The following is a 23986-nucleotide window of genomic DNA, read 5'->3' as shown; positions in this document are numbered from 1 at the left end:
AATCCGAATCAACTGGGAATATTGTAAGCCATTGATAAGTCTCCCAGGGTGATAACTTTGAGCTTTCAAAAATGTGTTGTGATCGGTAGGTTTGGAATATACGGTGGTTTTAATATGCTTATTTAGAATTACAAGGTTTACATCATGAAAATCAATATTATTACAACTAAATTGATATGTGAATTTCACTAGGCTGTCTGAGCTATTATGATCATCTGTCAGATCACAAATAATTTGTTTATCTCCACACAAAAGAATTAAGAGATCATATATGAATCTACTAAACAGTAAAATTTGATCAACCATTTTCTTATTTGCAAAACAATATTTGATGTTCAACTGCAAACATGAATATATTTGCATATGACGGAGCCACATCAGAACCCATAGCGCAGCCTTGAGTTTGAAGAAAAAAATGGTCATCATACACAAAATAATTATTATTCAAAAGCAAATCAAATAAAGTGTAATCTCAATTTGTGTCATGTCATAATTACTTTCTTGGTGTAAAAAAAATCTTAAGACATAAGGCCCATGTCATGCGGAATTATGGTATATAGATTGATAACATCAACACTAAAGAACCAACATTCATCAGGAAGTTCTGATAGTGTACCCAGTTTATTCAACAATCTAGTTGTATCCAAAAGAAATGTAGGTTATTTTTTAATTAATGGTTGAAGTAGAGAGTCCAAAAATGTCACTGTGGGCTGAAATAAAGAGCCTTGGGCTGACACAATTGGGCGACCTGGAGGCGGGTCTAAGCCCTTATTTATTTTAGGGATAGTAGAGTTGGTACTCGAGGAAATTCTGGTAACAATATTTCTTTGATTTGTTCAGTAACAAGACCACAATCCACTGCTAATGTATTAGTTATGAGTATTAAACAGCTTTTACTTACAGATGTTAGTTGGATCGCCACTAAGTTTCTTATAAACCAATGGTTCCGGTAATTGTCGCACAATTTCTTTGTTATAGTCTGCTAAATCTTGAAGTACAATGGCGCCCCCTTATCAGCGGGGCGAATTATCGGTTTATTGTTGCGTGACAGATTGTTTAAGGCCTGCCGTTCCAATGGAGACAAATTAGGATGTGGTGGTGGTATTATTTTCATATTGTTTTTTACTTCCGGTTCCAATAAACTAGAAAAAGTTTTTATACTCAGATTGTGTGACTGAGGCTCAAACGATGATTTATTTTTAAATTTTTTAGCTGTTGTGGGATCGGGTTTGTAGTTAATGTTTTCTCATCCTTAATTCTTTTAACTTCAACTTGCATGTTAGTTCACGTTTCCCAATATTCCATGTAAATTCATCAAAATTTGTGTTGGGTACAAACGATAGTCCTTTAGATAATAAACTATATTCACTATCGGACAGATCGTAGGAGGAGAGGTTAAAAATGACGTCTTTCTGGATAGTGGTGGACGTCTCACCCATCCCCTGTCTCTTATACTGTTGCCCCCTTCTCATGAATTACAAAGAGAAAGGTCTATTTGCGCTAATACGACACCATTTATTATTAAATAAAAATAGAATAATCGGGGGGTCTGATGTTCACTAAAAAATATATATACATTTATTAGTATATTTTATATGCAATGTATATTTATTGACTAGAATATGACTAGCCATAATGTAAACATTAATAATTAGACATGTAACACATACATAAATACCAACAAATACCGCATATAAAAAAAAATACGTACAACCAATACATTTTTTTTATATACGGTATTTATGTGTGTTATATGTCTAAATATTAATGTTTACGTTATGGCTAGTCATATTCTAATCTAGTCAGTATCAACTAGTTCCCAGATCTGCCGGCCATTCACTTGTACCATCATACAGAACAGGGTGGTTTCTGCCGGAGAGATGGTCTCAGCAGCCATGCTGACCATAGATTGGGTTACTTTCCCAGAGCTGCAGTCCATCGTTTCATCCTGTTTTGGACAGTCCCGCCGCATATGACAGGACGCACCGCAGTTGAAACACACCACAGGAAACAGGGTTTTGTCCTTAGCAATGGGTACCTGGGTTCTGGGCTTCGGCACTGGTTGCCACCCTTGCTTAGTTTTGGTTAATTTTCCGAAGGTAGAATGCCGCTCAACTACCACAGCTAACTCCTCAAATGTCTGGGGGTCAGCTTGCAGGGCCCAGTGTTGTACCCCATGGTCTAATAACCGTATAGCATGGTCTAAGGCAACAATTTCTACTATGTATAGCGCTGCATGTTTTTCTGGCTGTAACCACCCTTTCACGCTTAGCCGGTTGAACTCTGGGAGGCACAGAGGGGTTCAGCCGCCAATCATGGAACTCCTGAGCTTTACTGGGGCCAATCACCTCGATCCTGCTAAGAATGGCCTGCTTTAGAGGATGATATGAGCTAGCCTCCGCTATTGTCAGTCTCAGTATAGGCTTGCTGTGATTCCCCTGTGAGACAGGGAGCTAACCGGGCAGCCCATTCCTCCTCTGGCCACTTTAATCGGGCGGCGGTACGTTCAAAAGTGCACAAGAATGCCTCAATATCACTTGAAGCTGTGAAAAACTCCACGATCTGCCACCTTTTCTTATTTCCCTCATCTTCATGCAGTAGCTGGATTTGTGTTTGCTGCTCGGTAGCCAGCTCAAAGCCCGATACACAGGAATTAGTAACTGCTGTACAGAGTGCGCACTCACCAACAGCTCTCATACACAGTGCCAACAACTTAGCTGACAAAGCCTCTGGCAAAACGCAAGTCAGCCAGCCAGATAGGGGGGTACCTCAATGCGCACTGCGGACCCCCACACCGCAAACCTATTCCTTGGGAGAGATCAGCTACAGGAATCTTTTACTTTATCTTCTCACTGCTCTCTCATTAGTTGCCGTCACCTGATTCCCTGCGCTACTACGTGCATCAGGGATGTCAGAGTGTCCAGACACTAACAGCAGAAGCCGTCTGCACTGTTCTCTATGTGCCAGTGACTCTCATTCTTCCTCCTATACTCAGTAAGACATTGGAAAGTAGATCCCTGACCTATAAGTGCACAGCCTCTGATTTTCACATCTGATAGATTAAAAGGTTTGTATCGTATTCTCCCGGGTAGAATGGAGGTACGCCTCTAACTATTATATATTCATTGAGATAACTAATTGGGATGGGTTCCTGGGGAACAGCCGTTTAATATATTGTGTATTTTGCACCTTTGTTTATTGTTGTATTCTCTTTATTTTCGCCTTTGTCACATGAGGGTCCCTCCCTGATGCACTTTGTTTCATGTCTCTCATTGTTTGCCTTTGAATGCCCACTACTGCCAAAGGTACACATACATTGCAAATGCTTGCTGATTGCTATTGCATGTATATACTTTTGTGTTACCTGTGTATCAGGATAGTGCATATAAGGACTATCACCAATTTGGTTATGTACATAACATAATATGTTATTATAGCAAACTGCTGATATGTGTAAAGAGCCTGTTCTTTTCTAGTATATAATTGCAGTGAATACGAGTCCAATTGTGATATCTCTCATTTGTACAGCGGCTTAGCTGAGTGTAACCTGTTGTGGGTGTGTGACATGTGATATCTCTCATTTGTACAGCGGCTTTGCTTAAGTGTAACCTGTTGTGGGTGTGACGTGTGATATCTCTCATTTGTACAGCGGCTTAGCTGAGCATTACCTGTTGTGGGTGTGTGACTTGTGATATCTCTCATTTGTACAGTGGCTTAGCTGAGCGTAACCTGTTGTGGGTGTGACATGTGATATCTCTCATTTGTACAGTGGCTTAGCTGAGCGTAACCTGTTGTGGGTGTGTGACATGTGATATCTCTCATTTGTAGTGGCCTAGCTGAGCGTAACCTGTTGTGGGTGTGTGACATGTGATATCTCATTTGTACAGCGGCTTAGCTGAGTGTAACCTGTTGTGGGTGTGTGACATGTGATATCTCATTTGTACAGCGGCTTAGCTGAGTGTAGCCTGTTGTGGGTGTGTGACATGTGATATCTCTCATTTGTCAGGGCCTAGCTGAGTGTAACCTGTTGTGGGTGTGTGACATGTGATATCTCTCATTTGTACAGCGGCTTAGCTGAGTGTAACCTGTTGTGGGTGTGTGACATGTGATATCTCATTTGTACAGCGGCTTAGCTGAGTGTAACCTGTTGTGGGTGTGTGACGTGATATCTCTCATTTGTCAGGGCCTAGCTGAGTGTAACCTGTTGTGGGTGTGTGACATGTGATATCTCTCATTTGTCAGGGCCTAGCTGAGTGTAACCTGTTGTGGGTGTGTGACGTGATATCTCTCATTTGTCAGGGCCTAGCTGAGTGTAACCTGTTGTGGGTGTGTGACATGTGATATCTCTCATTTGTACAGCGGCTTAGCTGAGTGTAACCTGTTGTGGGTGTGTGACATGTGATATCTCTTATTTGTACAGTGGCTTAGCTGAGCGTAACCTGTTATGGGTGTGTGACATGTGATATCTCATTTGTCAGGGCCTAGCTGAGTGTAACCTGTTGTGGGTGTGTGACATGTGATATCTCTCATTTGTCAGGGCCTAGCTGAGTGTAACCTGTTGTGGGTGTGTGACGTGATATCTCTCATTTGTCAGGGCCTAGCTGAGTGTAACCTGTTGTGGGTGTGTGACATGTGATATCTCTCATTTGTACAGCGGCTTAGCTGAGTGTAACCTGTTGTGGGTGTGTGACATGTGATATCTCTTATTTGTACAGTGGCTTAGCTGAGCGTAACCTGTTATGGGTGTGTGACATGTGATATCTCATTTGTCAGGGCCTAGCTGAGTGTAACCTGTTGTGGGTGTGTGACATGTGATATCTCATTTGTCAGGGCCTAGCTGAGCGTAACCTGTTGTGGGTGTGACGTGTGATATCTCTCATTTGTACAGCGGCTTAGCTGAGCGTAACCTGTTATGGGTGTGTGACATGTGATATCTCATTTGTCAGGGCCTAGCTGAGCGTAACCTGTTATGGGTGTGTGATGTGTGATATCTCTCATTTGTACAGCGGTTTAGCTGAGTGTAACCTGTTATGGGTGTGTGACATGTGATATCTCTCATTTGTACAGCGGCTTAGCTGAGTGTAACCTGTTATGGGTGTGTGACATGTGATATCTCTCATTTGTACAGCGGTTTAGCTGAGTGTAACCTGTTATGGGTGTGTGACATGTGATATCTCTCATTTGTATAGCGGTTTAGCTGAGCGTAACCTGTTATGGGTGTGTGATGTGTGATATCTCTCATTTGTACAGCGGTTTAGCTGAGTGTAACCTGTTATGGGTGTGTGACATGTGATATCTCTTATTTGTACAGCGGTTTAGCTGAGCGTAACCTGTTATGGGTGTGTGACATGTGATATCTCATTTGTCAGGGCCTAGCTGAGTGTAACCTGTTGTGGGTGTGTGACATGTGATATCTCATTTGTCAGGGCCTAGCTGAGCGTAACCTGTTGTGGGTGTGACGTGTGATATCTCTCATTTGTACAGCGGCTTAGCTGAGCGTAACCTGTTATGGGTGTGTGACATGTGATATCTCATTTGTCAGGGCCTAGCTGAGCGTAACCTGTTATGGGTGTGTGATGTGTGATATCTCTCATTTGTACAGCGGTTTAGCTGAGTGTAACCTGTTATGGGTGTGTGACATGTGATATCTCTCATTTGTACAGCGGCTTAGCTGAGTGTAACCTGTTATGGGTGTGTGACATGTGATATCTCTCATTTGTACAGCGGTTTAGCTGAGTGTAACCTGTTATGGGTGTGTGACATGTGATATCTCTCATTTGTACAGCGGTTTAGCTGAGCGTAACCTGTTATGGGTGTGTGATGTGTGATATCTCTCATTTGTACAGCGGTTTAGCTGAGTGTAACCTGTTATGGGTGTGTGACATGTGATATCTCTTATTTGTACAGCGGTTTAGCTGAGCGTAACCTGTTATGGGTGTGTGACATGTGATATCTCATTTGTCAGGGCCTAGCTGAGTGTAACCTGTTGTGGGTGTGTGACATGTGATATCTCATTTGTCAGGGCCTAGCTGAGCGTAACCTGTTGTGGGTGTGACGTGTGATATCTCTCATTTGTACAGCGGCTTAGCTGAGCGTAACCTGTTATGGGTGTGTGACATGTGATCTCTCATTTGTCAGGGCCTAGCTGAGCGTAACCTGTTATGGGTGTGTGATGTGTGATATCTCTCATTTGTACAGCGGTTTAGCTGAGTGTAACCTGTTATGGGTGTGTGACATGTGATATCTCTCATTTGTACAGCGGCTTAGCTGAGTGTAACCTGTTATGGGTGTGTGACATGTGATATCTCTCATTTGTACAGCGGTTTAGCTGAGCGTAACCTGTTATGGGTGTGTGACGTGTGATATCTCTCATTTGTACAGCGGTTTAGCTGAGTGTAACCTGTTATGGGTGTGTGACATGTGATATCTCTCATTTGTACAGCGGCTTAGCTGAGTGTAACCTGTTATGGGTGTGTGACATGTGATATCTCTCATTTGTACAGCGGTTTAGCTGAGTGTAACCTGTTATGGGTGTGTGACATGTGATATCTCTCATTTGTACAGCGGTTTAGCTGAGCGTAACCTGTTATGGGTGTGTGATGTGTGATATCTCTCATTTGTACAGCGGTTTAGCTGAGTGTAACCTGTTATGGGTGTGTGACATGTGATATCTCTTATTTGTACAGCGGTTTAGCTGAGCGTAACCTGTTATGGGTGTGTGACATGTGATATCTCATTTGTCAGGGCCTAGCTGAGTGTAACCTGTTGTGGGTGTGTGACATGTGATATCTCATTTGTCAGGGCCTAGCTGAGCGTAACCTGTTGTGGGTGTGACATGTGATATCTCTCATTTGTACAGCGGCTTAGCTGAGCGTAACCTGTTATGGGTGTGTGACATGTGATATCTCATTTGTCAGGGCCTAGCTGAGCGTAACCTGTTATGGGTGTGTGATGTGTGATATCTCTCATTTGTACAGCGGTTTAGCTGAGTGTAACCTGTTATGGGTGTGTGACATGTGATATCTCTCATTTGTACAGCGGCTTAGCTGAGTGTAACCTGTTATGGGTGTGTGACATGTGATATCTCTCATTTGTACAGCGGTTTAGCTGAGTGTAACCTGTTATGGGTGTGTGACATGTGATATCTCTCATTTGTACAGCGGTTTAGCTGAGCGTAACCTGTTATGGGTGTGTGATGTGTGATATCTCTCATTTGTACAGCGGTTTAGCTGAGTGTAACCTGTTATGGGTGTGTGACATGTGATATCTCTTATTTGTACAGCGGTTTAGCTGAGCGTAACCTGTTATGGGTGTGTGACATGTGATATCTCATTTGTCAGGGCCTAGCTGAGTGTAACCTGTTGTGGGTGTGTGACATGTGATATCTCATTTGTCAGGGCCTAGCTGAGCGTAACCTGTTGTGGGTGTGACGTGTGATATCTCTCATTTGTACAGCGGCTTAGCTGAGCGTAACCTGTTATGGGTGTGTGACATGTGATATCTCATTTGTCAGGGCCTAGCTGAGCGTAACCTGTTATGGGTGTGTGATGTGTGATATCTCTCATTTGTACAGCGGTTTAGCTGAGTGTAACCTGTTATGGGTGTGTGACATGTGATATCTCTCATTTGTACAGCGGCTTAGCTGAGTGTAACCTGTTATGGGTGTGTGACATGTGATATCTCTCATTTGTACAGCGGTTTAGCTGAGCATAACCTGTTATGGGTGTGTGATGTGTGATATCTCTCATTTGTACAGCGGTTTAGCTGAGTGTAACCTGTTATGGGTGTGTGACATGTGATATCTCTCATTTGTACAGCGGCTTAGCTGAGTGTAACCTGTTATGGGTGTGTGACATGTGATATCTCTCATTTGTACAGCGGTTTAGCTGAGTGTAACCTGTTATGGGTGTGTGACATGTGATATCTCATTTGTACAGCGGCTTAGCTGAGTGTAACCTGTTATGGGTGTGTGACATGTGATATCTCTCATTTGTACAGCGGTTTAGCTGAGCGTAACCTGTTATGGGTGTGTGATGTGTGATATCTCTCATTTGTACAGCGGTTTAGCTGAGTGTAACCTGTTATGGGTGTGTGACATGTGATATCTCTCATTTGTACAGCGGCTTAGCTGAGTGTAACCTGTTATGGGTGTGTGACATGTGATATCTCTCATTTGTACAGCGGTTTAGCTGAGTGTAACCTGTTATGGGTGTGTGACATGTGATATCTCATTTGTACAGCGGCTTAGCTGAGTGTAACCTGTTATGGGTGTGTGACATGTGATATCTCTCATTTGTACAGCGGTTTAGCTGAGTGTAACCTGTTATGGGTGTGTGACATGTGATATCTCATTTGTACAGCGGCTTAGCTGAGTGTAACCTGTTATGGGTGTGTGACATGTGATATCTCATTTGTACAGCGGCTTAGCTGAGTGTAACCTGTTATGGGTGTGTGACATGTGATATCTCTCATTTGTACAGCGGTTTAGCTGAGTGTAACCTGTTGTGGGTGTGTGACATGTGATATCTCATTTGTACAGCGGCTTAGCTGAGTGTAACCTGTTATGGGTGTGTGACATGTGATATCTCTCATTTGTACAGCGGTTTAGCTGAGTGTAACCTGTTATGGGTGTGTGACATGTGATATCTCATTTGTACAGCGGCTTAGCTGAGTGTAACCTGTTATGGGTGTGTGACGTGTGATATCTCATTTGTACAGCGGCTTAGCTGAGTGTAACCTGTTATGGGTGTGTGACATGTGATATCTCTCATTTGTACAGCGGCCTAGCTGAGTGTAACCTGTTGTGGGTGTGTGACATGTGATATCTCTTATTTGTACAGCGGCTTAGCTGAGTGTAACCTGTTGTGGGTGTGTGACGTGATATCTCTCATTTGTACAGCGGCTTAGCTGAGTGTAACCTGTTGTGGGTGTGTGACGTGATATCTCTCATTTGTACAGCGGCTTAGCTGAGTGTAACCTGTTGTGGGTGTGTGACGTGTGATATCTCTCATTTGTACAGCGGCTTAGCTGAGCGTAACCTGTTATGAGTGTGTGATGTGTGATATCTCTCATTTGTACAGCGGTTTAGCTGAGTGTAACCTGTTATGGGTGTGTGACATGTGATATCTCTCATTTGTACAGCGGCTTAGCTGAGTGTAACCTGTTATGGGTGTGTGACATGTGATATCTCTCATTTGTACAGCGGTTTAGCTGAGTGTAACCTGTTATGGGTGTGTGACATGTGATATCTCATTTGTACAGCGGCTTAGCTGAGTGTAACCTGTTATGGGTGTGTGACATGTGATATCTCTCATTTGTACAGCGGTTTAGCTGAGCGTAACCTGTTATGGGTGTGTGATGTGTGATATCTCTCATTTGTACAGCGGTTTAGCTGAGTGTAACCTGTTATGGGTGTGTGACATGTGATATCTCTCATTTGTACAGCGGCTTAGCTGAGTGTAACCTGTTATGGGTGTGTGACATGTGATATCTCTCATTTGTACAGCGGTTTAGCTGAGTGTAACCTGTTATGGGTGTGTGACATGTGATATCTCATTTGTACAGCGGCTTAGCTGAGTGTAACCTGTTATGGGTGTGTGACATGTGATATCTCTCATTTGTACAGCGGTTTAGCTGAGTGTAACCTGTTATGGGTGTGTGACATGTGATATCTCATTTGTACAGCGGCTTAGCTGAGTGTAACCTGTTATGGGTGTGTGACATGTGATATCTCATTTGTACAGCGGCTTAGCTGAGTGTAACCTGTTATGGGTGTGTGACATGTGATATCTCTCATTTGTACAGCGGTTTAGCTGAGTGTAACCTGTTGTGGGTGTGTGACATGTGATATCTCATTTGTACAGCGGCTTAGCTGAGTGTAACCTGTTATGGGTGTGTGACATGTGATATCTCTCATTTGTACAGCGGTTTAGCTGAGTGTAACCTGTTATGGGTGTGTGACATGTGATATCTCATTTGTACAGCGGCTTAGCTGAGTGTAACCTGTTATGGGTGTGTGACGTGTGATATCTCATTTGTACAGCGGCTTAGCTGAGTGTAACCTGTTATGGGTGTGTGACATGTGATATCTCTCATTTGTACAGCGGCCTAGCTGAGTGTAACCTGTTGTGGGTGTGTGACATGTGATATCTCTTATTTGTACAGCGGCTTAGCTGAGTGTAACCTGTTGTGGGTGTGTGACGTGATATCTCTCATTTGTACAGCGGCTTAGCTGAGTGTAACCTGTTGTGGGTGTGTGACGTGATATCTCTCATTTGTACAGCGGCTTAGCTGAGTGTAACCTGTTGTGGGTGTGTGACATGTGATATCTCTTATTTGTACAGCGGCTTAGCTGAGTGTAACCTGTTATGGGTGTGTGACATGTGATATCTCATTTGTACAGCGGCTTAGCTGAGTGTAACCTGTTATGGGTGTGTGACATGTGATATCTCATTTGTACAGCGGCTTAGCTGAGTGTAACCTGTTGTGGGTGTGCGACGTGTGATTCCTCAGCTTTATTTATGCATTATATACTTACACATTCAATGTAACCAATAGGAAGGTTTTGACTGTTTGTATAAACATCCTGTATCTATATATATACTACTGCTGATAGTAACCCAGCCGCACATGGTCTACACCGGTATATCACATCCATAATACACACTAATAGTGGCATTATCAGTATGTGACTAATTCATCTATAATCCAGTGCATAGATGCACATATTATTATCATTACTGTGTTCTGTGCACACCAGTCTGTTGTTAATATATGTGCCATGCCGTATTTTTAATTTAAACCAATAAAGGTAAGTTTTACTATATAAACCCTCCCATTCACTTTCCCCTTACCAAAGGAGTAATTCTCTTTTCTCTCTCCCTTATATACAGTATATACACTAGGGGGCACCTCCTTACACCCACCCAACCCAAGTCTGTGTGATATTAGGAACCATATCTCCTGTGCAATTGAACTCATCTTCCCCTTCCCTACATGTATATAGATTATGTAATCTCCAAGCGTTACTGTCCCCGGCCAATCAAATTCTTTGAGGTATGACCCTGGTAATCAAGACCCAGGTCGCACCTCTCAGACTTGAGCCGGGTCTTTGACCCTGGTTGCAAGTTCCGTGAAAAACCCTGATAGGGACCATGGTTGTGGACCCAGGACTGTCAAGCATGGTTGGACCTTTCACACATATGCCAGACCCGGGTCGATGCACAGTCACATGCAAACACCTGGGTTTTTGGCTGTGTGAAAGGGTTATTAGACATTTGAACAATGGAGAGGGTTTGTAAAATAAGTCTACTTATCTAATCTTTATCTGTCCCCAGTTCCTGCAGTAGACATATAGGAGGCTACAGGGGAGGTGGGGAAGCTGTGTCATTATGGCAACAGCTTGTCATTGCATTTCTCATCCTCTTCTCTCCAGCATACAGATGTAGTCATTACTAATTCTTTCCATCATTCCATCAGGAGAGTGAGATGTCCACTACTGTGTATAGGATATTACCTTTATCGGCAGACTGCATATGCCGCACCCTGTATATAAACCTTGGCAGGAGATACGTGAGCAGACAATCCTCTGTGTGACCGCGATCCCTGTGTCCATGAAATAAGCCTTTTTAGGCAGCAACCCCTTAAAATATCACTGTACAGTCCCCTCTACCCCTATATAATAATACCACATTATCAGTGTGTGCTGGGAGCTGTGTTATTCCCCCTCATATATCACCACTACAGTCCCCTCCCCCTATGTAATACCACATATCAGTGTTTGCTGGGAGCTGTTATTCCTCCTCATATATCACTGTACAGTCCCCTCCCCCTATATAATAATACCACATATCAGTGTGTGCTGGGAGCTGTGTTATTCCCCCTAATATATCACTGTACAGTCCCCCCTCCCCTATATAATAATAATACCACATATCAGTGTGTGCTGGGAGCTGTTATTCCTCCTCATATATCACCACTACAGTCCCCTCCCCCTATATAATACCACATATCAGTGTGTGCTGGGAGCTGTTATTCCTCCTCATCAGGGGCTGGCTGGCAACTTTTAGCCTGGGGGGCAAATGCATGCAAGCGGCCCTGGCAAGTATGGATGGCACCCTGATATCCGACCCTCTGTAAGCAGTTATGTGGGGCCCCTCCAGCCATATGTTTCTTTTTGAACCTTACAGGTCAGAGGTTTCTGCTTTACATGTAAAAGTGAAATCACAGACCTACTTTGCTTTTCCTCACACACTAGGTGGTAACGTGACAAGGGGGAATGCTCTATATGGGTGATGACAGGGCTTATATATGAGCTTTTTCTGGTATTGACGCTTTGTTTCACACAAAAAAAAATCACTGGCCCAGTGATTGCGCTGAGTGACAAAATATGTGGGTCCCAGGGACCTCCACTTAAAAAAAATAGGGCCCTACCTGACCATTTCTGGGTCCCATCACAATTTATGTTTTAGCGTTCCCCATATACCACTACACATCCCTACATACCCCTAGAATGCCAAGCTGATACCCCCAATAGCATGGTATTGTCTAGATTCACTTCAAGGAGAGGGCCCTGATGTTTTCAGCTACTGTCCAACGTTATTCCCTACCATCCAAGTGGGCATAGAGGGGAAATGCAATACTGCAGCGAGCCACCGAGCCCAAAGTGTGGCGAGCATAGCGAGGGAACAAGTTTCTTCTTTAGGTGGCCTTTATGGGCATGGAACTGCACTTCCACCCTCACTCACATCACTTCCAGGTCCCTAGCGCCAAGGGGAAATCAGCTCTACCCAATAGCATCAGCTTTATACCTAGAGGTCAGACTGTAGTCCCCATTGACATTAATGGGGACTGCAGTCTGCTACGGTAGTTAGCCTTCTGCAAGAGATTTCTGTGAAATCTTCTGCATTAGACTGTTCTTACATGCGGTGATGCATAAAATTATGCAGAAACTGTAGCATAATTTTATGAAAAGCGACAAACCAATAAATACCGTACATTATAAAAATATGCCAAAAAGATTTTGTTCTCTTACCTTTGAACAAATATGCTCAAGGAATTCTCTGCATCTAGCTGTGCACTCTTCTGTCCTTTTATTCTGTGGGAGCTGGATGAGGGTGGCTGCGCTCATGCTACAGGTCCTTATGGCTCCTCGTCTTCTTGATGTGTGGGAGGCAGAGCTGGGGACAGGTGTAGGAGGTAGGAAGCCGGGCACAGGAGTAGGAGATGGGGAGTCGGGGACAAGAGTAGGAGGTGGGGAGCCGGGAACAGGAGTAGTAGGTGGAAGTAGGGGAAAGGAATAGGAGGTGGGAAGTCAGGGACTGGAGTAGGAGGTGGAGAGCAGGGAATAGGAGGTGAGGAGCCGGTTATAGGAGGAATCGGGGAGGGGAACTGGGAGCAGGAGGGGTAGGCAAGGACAGGAAAAGGGACTGGGTGCAACTTAGTATTAGAGGGGAAGGGGAACCCCATAAAGGAGATGGTAGAGGGGAGCTGGGGATAAAAGAAGTAGGTAGGAACAGGAAAAGGGGTTGGGTGCCACTGGGCATTAGAGTGGGTTAGGAGCTACATACAGAGGAGGTGGAGAGGACCTGGGGACAAGGGGAGTAGGCAGGGACAGGAGAAAGCTGGGTTCTGGGTATTAAATGTTAAGGGAAGCCACATACTGTACAGGAGGAGGTGTAGGGGAACTAGGAACAGGAAGAGTAGGCAGGGACAGAAGAAGGGGCTGGGTGCCACCGGGTATTAGAGGGGGAGGGGAGCTGGGGACAAAAGGAATAGACAGGGGCAGCAGAAGGAGCTGGGGGACTGGGTATTAGGAATGGAGGGGAGGCGGGCATTACAGGCAGAAAGCCGGGGATTACTGGAGGCCAGGTGCGCTGCGGTACTCTCACCCGCATTCGCAGCAGGCACCTGTATTTCATAACATTTTAAGCTATGGCCGCGCTGTCCTCTGGCAGGGGAAACGAGAGACTGAGGGCAAAGCCATAGCCCTGCCCCTTACAAGTCACGGGAACGGCCTCCTGTCAGCCCAGACCCTGCTGCCTGATTCCCGCATGCCGATTCAACCAATAACCACTACCTTTCCCTCCAGCGGAGGAAACGGTAGCGGTTATTGGTTGAATCAGCATGCGGGACTCAGGCAGCAGGGTCTGGGCTGACAGGAGTCCGTTCCATTGACTTGTAAGGGGCGGGGCTGGATGCCGCGGTGCTGTACGGGCAGCTGTGTCATACTGACTGACACAGTCTGCCCAATGGAAGTTTACTGCACATGTCGCTGGCGCAACCGGCCCAAAGTGCTGAAAATGGGACCGGCCCGGGGGGCATCTGTCACCCTGCCCCCCGGCCCAGCCCGCCGCTGCTCCTCATATATCACTGTACAGTCCCCTATCCCCTATATAATATCACATATCAGTGTGTGCTGGGAGCTGTGTTATCCCCCCTCATATATCACTGTATGGTCCCCTCTCCCCTATATAATAATACCACATATCAGTGTGTGCTGGGAGCTGTTATTCCCCCTCATATATCACTGTACAGTCCCCTCTCCCTATATAATACTACATATCAGTGTGTGCTGGGAGCTGTTATTCCCCCTCATATATCACTGTACAGTCCCCTCTCCCTATATAATACCACATGTCAGTGTGTGCTGGGAGCTGTGTTATTCCCCCTAATATATCACTGTACAGTCCCCTATCCCCTATATAATAATATCACATATCAGTGTGTGCTGGGAGCTGTGTTATTCCCCCTCATATCACTGTACAGTCCCCTCTATCTCTATATAATAATACCACATATCAGTGTGTGCTGGGAGCTGTGTTATTCCTCCTCATATATCACTGTACAGACCCCTCCCCCTTATAAAATAATACCACATATCAGTGTGTGCTGGGATCTGTGTTATTCCCCATCATATATCACTGTACAGTCCCCTCTCCCTATATAATACCACATATCAGTGTGTGCTGGGAGCTGTGTTATTCCCCCTCATATATCACTGTACAGTCCCCTTCCCCCTATATAATAATAATACCACATATCAGTGTGTGCTGGGAGCTGTGTTATTCCCCTCATATATCACTGTACAGTCCCCTATCCCCTATATAATAATATCACATATCAATGTGTGCTGGGAGCTGTGTTATTCCCCTCATATATCACTGTACAGTCCCCTCCCCCTATATAATACCACATATCAGTGTGTGCTGGGAGCTGTAATTTCCCCTCATATATCACTGTACAGTCCCCTCCCCCTTATAAAATAATACCACATATCAGTGTGTGCTGGGAGCTGTGTTATTCCCCATCATATATCACTGTACAGTTCCTCCCCTATATAATACCACATATCAGTGTGTGCCAGGAGCTGTTATTCCCCCAAATATATCACTGTACAGTCCCCTCTCCTCTAATAATACTACCACATAGTGTGTGCTGAGAGGTGTCATTACCTCTCATATAGAACTGTACAAGTCCCCTCTCCCCCTATATAATACCACATATCAGTGTGTGCTGGAAGCTGTTATTCCCCTCATATATCACTGTACAGTCCCCTTTCCTCTATATAATAATAATACCACAAATCAGTGTGTGCTGGGAGCTGTGTTATTCCCCCTAATATATATCACTATATAATACCACATATCAGTGTGTGCTGGGAGCTGTGTTATTCCCCCTCATATATCACTGTACGGTCCCCTCTCCACTATATAATACCACATATCAGTGTGCCGAGAGCTGTTATACCTCCTCATATCACTGTACAATTCCCTCCCCCTATATAATAATACCACATATCATTGTGTGCTGGGAGTAATGTTATTCCCCCTCATATATCACTGACAGTCCCCTTTCCCCCTATATAATAATACCACACATTAGTGTGTGCCGGGAGTTGTGCAATTCCTCATATATCACTGTACAGTCCCCTCCTCTATATAATACCACAAATCAGTGTGTGCTGGGAGTTGTTATTCCCCCTAATATATATCACTGTACTGTCCCCTCTCCCCTATATAATAATACCACATATCAGTGTGTGCTGGGAGTTGTTATTCCTCCTATCACATCACTGTATGGGCCCCTCTCCCCTATATATAATAATACCACATATCAGTGTGTTCTGGGAGCTGTTATTCCCCCTCATATATCACTGTACGGTCCCCTCCCTCTATATACCACATATCAGTGTGCCGAGAGCTCTTATACCTCCTCATATCACTGTACAGTCCCCTCCCCCTATATAATAATACCACATATCAGTGTGTGTTGGGAGCTGTTATTCCCCCTCATGTATCACTGTACAGTTCCCTCCCTCTATATAATAATAATACCACATAGTGTGTGCTGGGAGCTGTTATTCCCCCTCATATATCACTGTACAGTCCCCTCCCCCTATATTATAATACCACATATCAGTGTGTGATGGGAGCTGTTATTCCTCCTCATATCATTGTACAGTCCCCTCCCCCTATATAATAATACCACATATTAGTGTGTGCTGGGAGCTGTGTTATTCCCCCTCATATATCACTGTACGGTCCCCTCTCCCCCTATATAATAAAACTAATACCACATATCAGTGATACATAAATAACTTGAACACCATGCAAAAGGTAAACATAAATCATCTTTATATGATGTTTCTATATCAGGGAATTACAAGTCAGCAGTCATTGGCATATAGATATTGTGCAGTCAGCAGCAGCTACATGCATGTTTCAGCTTGAATTCTAAAAGCTAATTATCTCATTACAATATTCATAAGTAACCAGTGCCAACATCTAATCGGTGTCCTCAGTCTTCATCTTGGAGACTGTAAAGTAACATTACCTAATTCCTATTGCTTGTATGCAAATGTCCTAGGCTGTAACTCAATCTCCATAGGTCCAGAGTCCTCTTGGATTCCAGGAATGTCTCATACATCATACAGGGGATCGGCTAATATTGTGCCAGCTTGGTTTGGCTTCTCCATAATATCAGGAAATGAAGTCACTTGGTCACAGATGGTCACACAGGGCTTGTTAAGGTGGTCATTGTGATTGTACTTAGTCACTGGTGTGACCCACCAGAGCAGATCTTATCTATGGGCTCTCAGACGGTCACAAGTTTATGTGAGTCTCAGAAAACAGGATTTTGGTACTTACCGATAAATCCCTTTCTCTGATTCCATAGGGGACACTGGAGTCTTCATGACAGTGGGGTATAGATTGTGCTAAGTGGGAGCTGGAACTTTATATTTTAGAAGTGTGACTAGCTACTCCCCCTCTATACCCCCCTACAAGCCCAGTCTTAGGAAACTGTGCCCGAGGAGAGCTGGAAGAAACAAACGTAAGAGAAGGAGGTGAAGCATGTACACATAACAACCACAACACGGAACGTGTCACAAGTTTGAAATTACAGTACAAAGAAAACATCAGTCATAACATAATGACTATAACCATGGCAGGAAGGAACAGTGCAGGGTGGGCGTCCAGTGTCCCCTATGGAATCGGAGAAAGGGATTTATCGTTAAGTACCAAAATCTTGTTTTCTCCTTCATCCACTAGGGGACACTGGAGTCTTCATGACAGTGGGGAAGTCCCAGAGCTCCCATTAAGGGCGGGCGAGCTTGAGAACCCTGAAAATCAGCACGGCCGTACTGCGCTGCAGAGGCCACAAACATGTCAACTCTAAAAACAAAGAAAGGTATGTCGGCCAGACCAAATAGCCGACAAAGTAACTACATGGAAACCCGCGAGCAGCCACCCATGAGGAACCCACTGAACGAGTGGAATGCACAATAATAGAAAAAGGACACTCCTTGGAGGAGGTCACATATGCGTGACTGATGGTCAGACTAATCTAGCAGGCATTTGTTTGGAATCTGGCCAACCAGGATGAGCAGCACCATATAAGGCAAAACAGATCGTCTGTCTTACATATTGCTGCTGTCCATTTCACATAGATCCAAAGAGCCATCCAAGGATCTTGAAGTTGGCGAGTCCTGTGGAAGAATCGGTACCACAATAGGTTGATTAATGTGGAAAGCTGAAACCACTTTGGGAAAAGTTCTGCCTTATCTGAATGAAATACCAAGTATAGAGGACGAAAGGATAGAGCCCCAAGCTCTGACAACCGTCTGGCTGAGGCCAGCGCAAGTAAAAGTACCAAATTTAAACTCCACAGCCTCCAAAGGTTCAAACAGAAGAGATTGTAAGAAGAAAATGACCAGATACAGATCCCATGGAACTGTAGGAGGCACAAAGGGTAGTTGTAACCAAATAACTCTTTGCAGAAAGGTCTGAACATCTGGTATCAAGGGCAGCTTCTTCTGGAAAAATTCAGACAGTGCTGAAATCTGAACTTTCAGAGAACCCAGGTGTAGGCCGGCCGAGAAGCCTGCTTGCAGAAAAAGCAGGAGTTTGGCTAGATTAAAAACTGTAGGTGGTGACTCTCGCCTTTCACACCATGAAACAACCCTTTCAAATACTGTGGTAATGTTTCTAAGTAACTTCTTTCCGAGCTCAAAGCATAGCAGGGATTACCCTGGATGTGATTCCTTTTCATCGTAATATGACTCTTTCAACAGCCACACCGTCAAAGGTAGCCACATTAAGTATGGATAGATTAAAGGACCCTGTAGTAAGAGATCCTCTATCAGAGGTATGGGCCACGGATTGTCGATCAGTAGAAGGCGAAGGTTGGAATACCAAGCTCTCCCTCTTGATGCGTTGTAGAATCCGAGGGAGAAGAGGAACAAAAACGGAATCACCATGGTGTTGAAAGTGCGTCCACTGCCACTGCCTCCCGCTTTCTCGTTCGAGAGCAGTTCAGAGGCAGTTGATGATTTTGTCTGGATGCCATGAGGTCGACCTGTGGAAGACCCCACCATTGGACAAGCTGTCGAAAACACCTAAGGATGGAGCGCCCATTCCCCTGGGAGCAAGTCCTGTAGTCTGCCTCCCAATTGTCGACGCCTGGAATGAAAATTGCTGAAATTGCCACCGCAAACTTTTCTGCCCAGAGTAGGATGCGGCTTACTTTCTTCATTGCTGCCTGACTTCAAGTGCCGCCCCATCAGTTTATGTACACCACTGCCGTGGCGTTGTCCGACTGGACTCTAACTGCTCGGCTCCGCAACAGGTGATGTGCTAGTTGAAGAGTGTAGAACACTGCTCGTAATTCCAGGATGTTTATCGGCAGATTCGCTTCCCGTGAGGTCCAGTGACCTTAGAAGTGGTGTTCCCAAATCACTGCCCCCTACCCTCTCAGATCTGCATCTGTGCTGAGGAGAGTCTAATCCTACTCTCCGAATCTCTTGCCCTCCAATAGCTGCGACGATTTCGGCCACCATAGAAGGGATATCTGAGTTTTGGGACTTAACCTCACACGTTGGTGGAGGAAAAGATGGGATCCTGACCATTGGGAGAGAAGGTTGAGCTGAAACGGTCTGGAGTGGAAATGTCTGTAAGGAATGGCCTGGAATGCCACCACCATCTTTCCCAGGAGTTGAATGCAGACGTACACCGATACCAGATGATGTCGAAGGACTGACCTCACTATTTGCTGTATGGAGGCTGCCTTTCTCTGGGGAAGGAAAACCCACTGACATAGCATGTCCAGAATCATTCCTAGAATCTGGAGCCTTTGTGTCAGTTGCAGATGAGACTTGGGAAAGTTCAGGATCCACCCGTGACCTATGAGGAGCTTGTGAGTCACTATGTTCTGCTGTAATTGTTCTCTGGAATGAGCCTTCAGAAGGAGATAGTCTAGGTAAGGGATGATTGTGATCCCTTGTATCCGAAGGAGACCTGACCATCGTGAATACCCTGGGGGCTGATAAGCCGAAGGGTAAGGTCTGAAAGGCAAATTTAAAAAACGCCTGGTGAGGCGGCCAGATAGGAATGTGAAGGTAGGCGTCCTTGATATTTAAAGATACCATGAATTCGCCTTCCTCCAGACCTGCAATAACAGACTGAAGGGACTCCATCTTGAACTTGAAAATCATCAGGTAGGGATTGAGATCTAAGTTCAGAATAGGTCTGCCCAAGCCGTCCGGCTTCAGAACCACGAACAAACTGGAGTAGAAATCTTGTCCAGTTTGATGCCTGGGAACCTGGACTGAAACCCTCGCGGATAGAAGTTTGTCTATTGCCTGCTGTAATATGACACTCCTGTCATTGGAAACTGGCAAACTTGTTGTGAAAAACTGGAGGGGAGGTTGAAACTGAAAATCGAGCTTGAATCCTTGGGTGATGAGGTCCAGAAACCAAGTGTCTGTACAAGATTCTGTCCATACTTCTATGAAGTCCTGAAAACGTGCTCCCACCCTGGTGTCCCCCAGGTGAGAGGGAAGCCCGTCATGCACTCGATTGGGTGGCAGACTAATTCTCCTGTTGAGCAGCTATTGCTGCGAATCTGCCATGACCTCTGGAACCACGGGTAGTAGGTCCTCTTGAGCGACCATGGAAACGACCTGGGGAACGAAAGGACCGAAACGAGGGCCCCAAGTAGGGCCTTCTAGGAGGCGGACCCCGTGATGGAAAATAAGTGGATTTACCACCAGTAGCATCAGAAATCCACTTATCAAGTTCCGCTCCAAATAAGATTTTTTCCTTGAAGGAAAGAGCTTCCACAGCTTTTTTCGTATCCACGTCCGCCTGCCATTGATGAAGCCAAAGCGCCCTGCGCGCTGAAACCACCAGAGCTGAAGTTCTGGAGGCGAGATTACAAACATCCTTGGACACCTCTCCAAGGTAGGCTGCAGCTTCTCCTATGTGTTCTAGAGGAATAAGTTCCACCGGGAGCCTGTCTCATCCCTTCAGCTAATCGTTTTGCACAAACCTCAATAGCTTTGTTAGTCCAGCAGCTTAAAATCGCAGGACGGAAAGTCACCCCCTCAGCAATAAAAATGGACTTGACAGTATTCTCCAGCCTCCTGTCCAATGTCTCTTTCAAAGACATGGCACCAGGGACCGGTAGAATAGTCTTTTCAGATAGAAGAGAACAAAGAATCTACTGTAGGAGTCTCACAAGATTTTCTGCTATCTGCAGGAAAAGGATAGGAAGATAACAATCGTCGGGGCATCTGAAATTTTTTATCCAGATGTTCCCAGCTGAAACCAGGAGAGAATCTAGTTCTTCTGAAATTGGAAAAGTAACCTGCCTCTGTTTCGCTAAAAAGACTGCCGTGCAGGCCCCTTTTCCTCATCATCTATCTGCAATACTTGTCGGATTGCAGATTAACCCTTCTATCCCTTAGGACACAGGCTCAATCTCCTCTTGGAGCTCCTCAGGTGAATCCTGAGTATATTCGCCATCCTCTAGAGCCGGCATTTCCTCCTCCTCTGAGTCGTCCGACTGGAGAACTGAGGGTAATAGTCTCTTTTTTGAGACCTGCGGTGAAGGTCCCGACGACGTGGCACAAGACAACAACATGGATTTTGTCATTCCCTCCATAGATGAACCGGCATAGGCATGGTCTTTAGGTACTTCTATAGTAGCTGACCTAGAAATGTCTCTCTCTTTATGAGAAGCCTCCAGCTCAGCAGAGATGTGACATAACGGATGCAAACTCTTCCGCCCAAGACGGCGGTTCTGTCATCCGTGGAGACTCTTGCTGTGGATTACACTTGTCACAGAATATGGGGCTAGATGACTGCCCGTGTATACTTTTCTGCACACAGGTAAATGATTTCTGATAAGCTTTAGAGCCCCTTCCAGCCATGGTACATACAAACCCCACACAAACAACGGTAAAGTGTAGTGGAGAGGGTTAACAGGTAAAGACTGAGATATGCAGAGGTAGGAGAGGGCAGAAAAATGCTAGGCACTTTTACCAAGTAACTATATTGCGAATAAAGTAGTTACTGTGCCTAAATGCTCTCCTAACCAGCCTAAATCCTACTGTGCACTTACAGGACAGGTCTGGCTCTCAGTCTCAGTGCAGCACCAGCAGTATAGTCTCCTCCATTTAATGGCCGCCAGCACACTTCTGAGAAGCACTGGAAGGAAGGAGCAGGAGTCTGGAGTTAGGCTCCGCCCCCGCTATGGTGCTCACTTCAAAGCAAAATGCACATTGTGTGAAGGAGACCCCACCCAGCCTGTCTGTTCTTACTCCACCAATCGGAGCCACTGCTGCCTTAAACACTGCCTGTGTGTTTAACCTGGCTACCTCGCTAATCAAGGTAGCCAGGGCATACTTACAAACTGCCTGGCTGCCAGTGGCGGTTTTAACTAACGAGGGACAATCTAAGACTTGTAGTGGGTATAGAGGGGGAGGAGCTAGTCACACTTCTAAAATGTAAAGTGCTAGCTCCCACCTAGCACCATCTATACCCCACTGTCATGAAGACTCCAGTGTCCCCTAGTGGATGAAGGAGAAACATGATTTATATATCACTCAACTTTTTAGGCAACTTGCCCTCTTGGAAGTTTAAAATACATAAATATTTACAATGTGCATCTATATGTTAAGTTTTATTAATGTAAAACATTACTTCTAGTTAAGATATATATGGTAATATTACCTATCAATATTTGTATCATTTCTAATCATTTTAATAGCATAACTCACTTCATACAAATGCTTTTGATCATAAGGGAAATTATATTTTCTCCTTGACAGTCATCACAGAATATGTGCACCACCGAGAGGGCAACTGGACACTATTCCAGCTTTACTAACAATGTACTAAAAAGTGTGGTAAATACTAACAAGCGCCACACGCAGCTGTGTTACCCCACATGGACGTCAGACAGGTCCGTGCAGTGTTTGCTTTTCTTACTTGTTACCAAACTCTTTATCTCATATACTTGTAGGTCTATAATGGAGTATACACACGGCCAGATTTTTCTTCAGATCTGAACGATAACGATTTCAAAAATCAATCAATCGTTCATATCTGAAGGAAAATCTGACATATCTGTCAGATGAACGATTTGAACGATGCGCGTTCCCGATGGTCAGATAACAATATCTGACATCTGATGTGTTTGCAGTCAGACTTGGACGATTCCATTCATTTTAATGCAGTCAAAAATCGTTCAAATCGCTCAAATCTTTGGTAAAATCGTTCATCTGACAGATCTGACAAATCTGACCGTTTGTATGCTCCATAACAAAGCTTGTATTGTCCTTTCTGTGATTTCCTCACTACCAAATAATCTCCATCTCCTGACCCTGCACATTACTGGTGGTGTCACCACTGTGGGAGGTGAGACAGTGCAGGACATACTGAGGACAATCTGTACTGATCCTACTTATCCTGTGATGTCCCTGTATTATTCCCCCATTACTACGTACCCTGCTCACATCTGTATTCTGCTGGGGATATCGGGAGCCTGATGCACATTACTGGTGGTGTCACCACTGTGGGAGGTGAGACAGTGCAGGACATACTGAGGACAATCTGTACTGATCCTACTTATCCTGTGATGTCCCTGTATTATTCCTCCATTACTACGTACCCTGCTCACATCTGTATTCTGCTGGGGATATCGGGAGCCTGATGCACCTAATGTACATTACTGTTAGTGGTTTATACCAGGACCAGCAGCTTCCTGTGTCCCAACACGAATTACATTATCTAATAATGTATAATTACATAAGTGATCATGATATTAATGTCCTTATCTTATGGAACAGTGTAAATAGTAGGTTACAGAGGATCTAATTAGAAGGAACCAGACATCAGACTGCTGTAAGGAGATTAGAGATCCATTTACCAGGAAACCCAACCAGAGAATACTGGATCCAGCGAGATAAAATCAGAGGTTACAGATGTCATTATATCACCCATCTCACCCCATCACTTACAGCCCAGTCATCACATGATGTCATAGTTTCCCACTTCCCAGCACATTGTCATGATGACAGATTAGTTATGTCCCTATATTACATCATGTGGTCTTGTTACTGTGCAAATAGGCCAATAGCACAATAATATTCTAATACAGAGCTTCCCAAACTCTGCCATTACAATCCAAGGTTTAAGGATATCCA

At 44.7% G+C, this 23986-nt stretch overlaps 1 protein-coding gene across 1 annotated transcript in view; it reads right to left on the bottom strand.

Moving 5' to 3' along the window:
- LOC148442674 (uncharacterized) overlaps window positions 1-23986 on the bottom strand; it is a 216109-nt gene that overhangs the window by 116325 nt on the left and 75798 nt on the right. Inside the window, 4 exon segments of the mRNA XM_088463620.1 lie at window positions 17922-18062; window positions 18151-18381; window positions 19108-19734; window positions 20543-20697. Coding sequence (XP_088319746.1) covers window positions 17922-18062; window positions 18151-18381; window positions 19108-19734; window positions 20543-20697 — 1154 coding nt within the window.

This window comes from Taudactylus pleione, unplaced genomic scaffold (assembly GCF_031769625.1).
Source record: "Taudactylus pleione unplaced genomic scaffold, aTauple2 ptg001421l, whole genome shotgun sequence".
Lineage (NCBI taxonomy): Eukaryota > Metazoa > Chordata > Amphibia > Anura > Myobatrachidae > Taudactylus > Taudactylus pleione.
The sequence above is the reverse complement of the archived record's forward strand: the minus strand, read 5'-3'. Positions and strand labels throughout refer to the sequence as shown.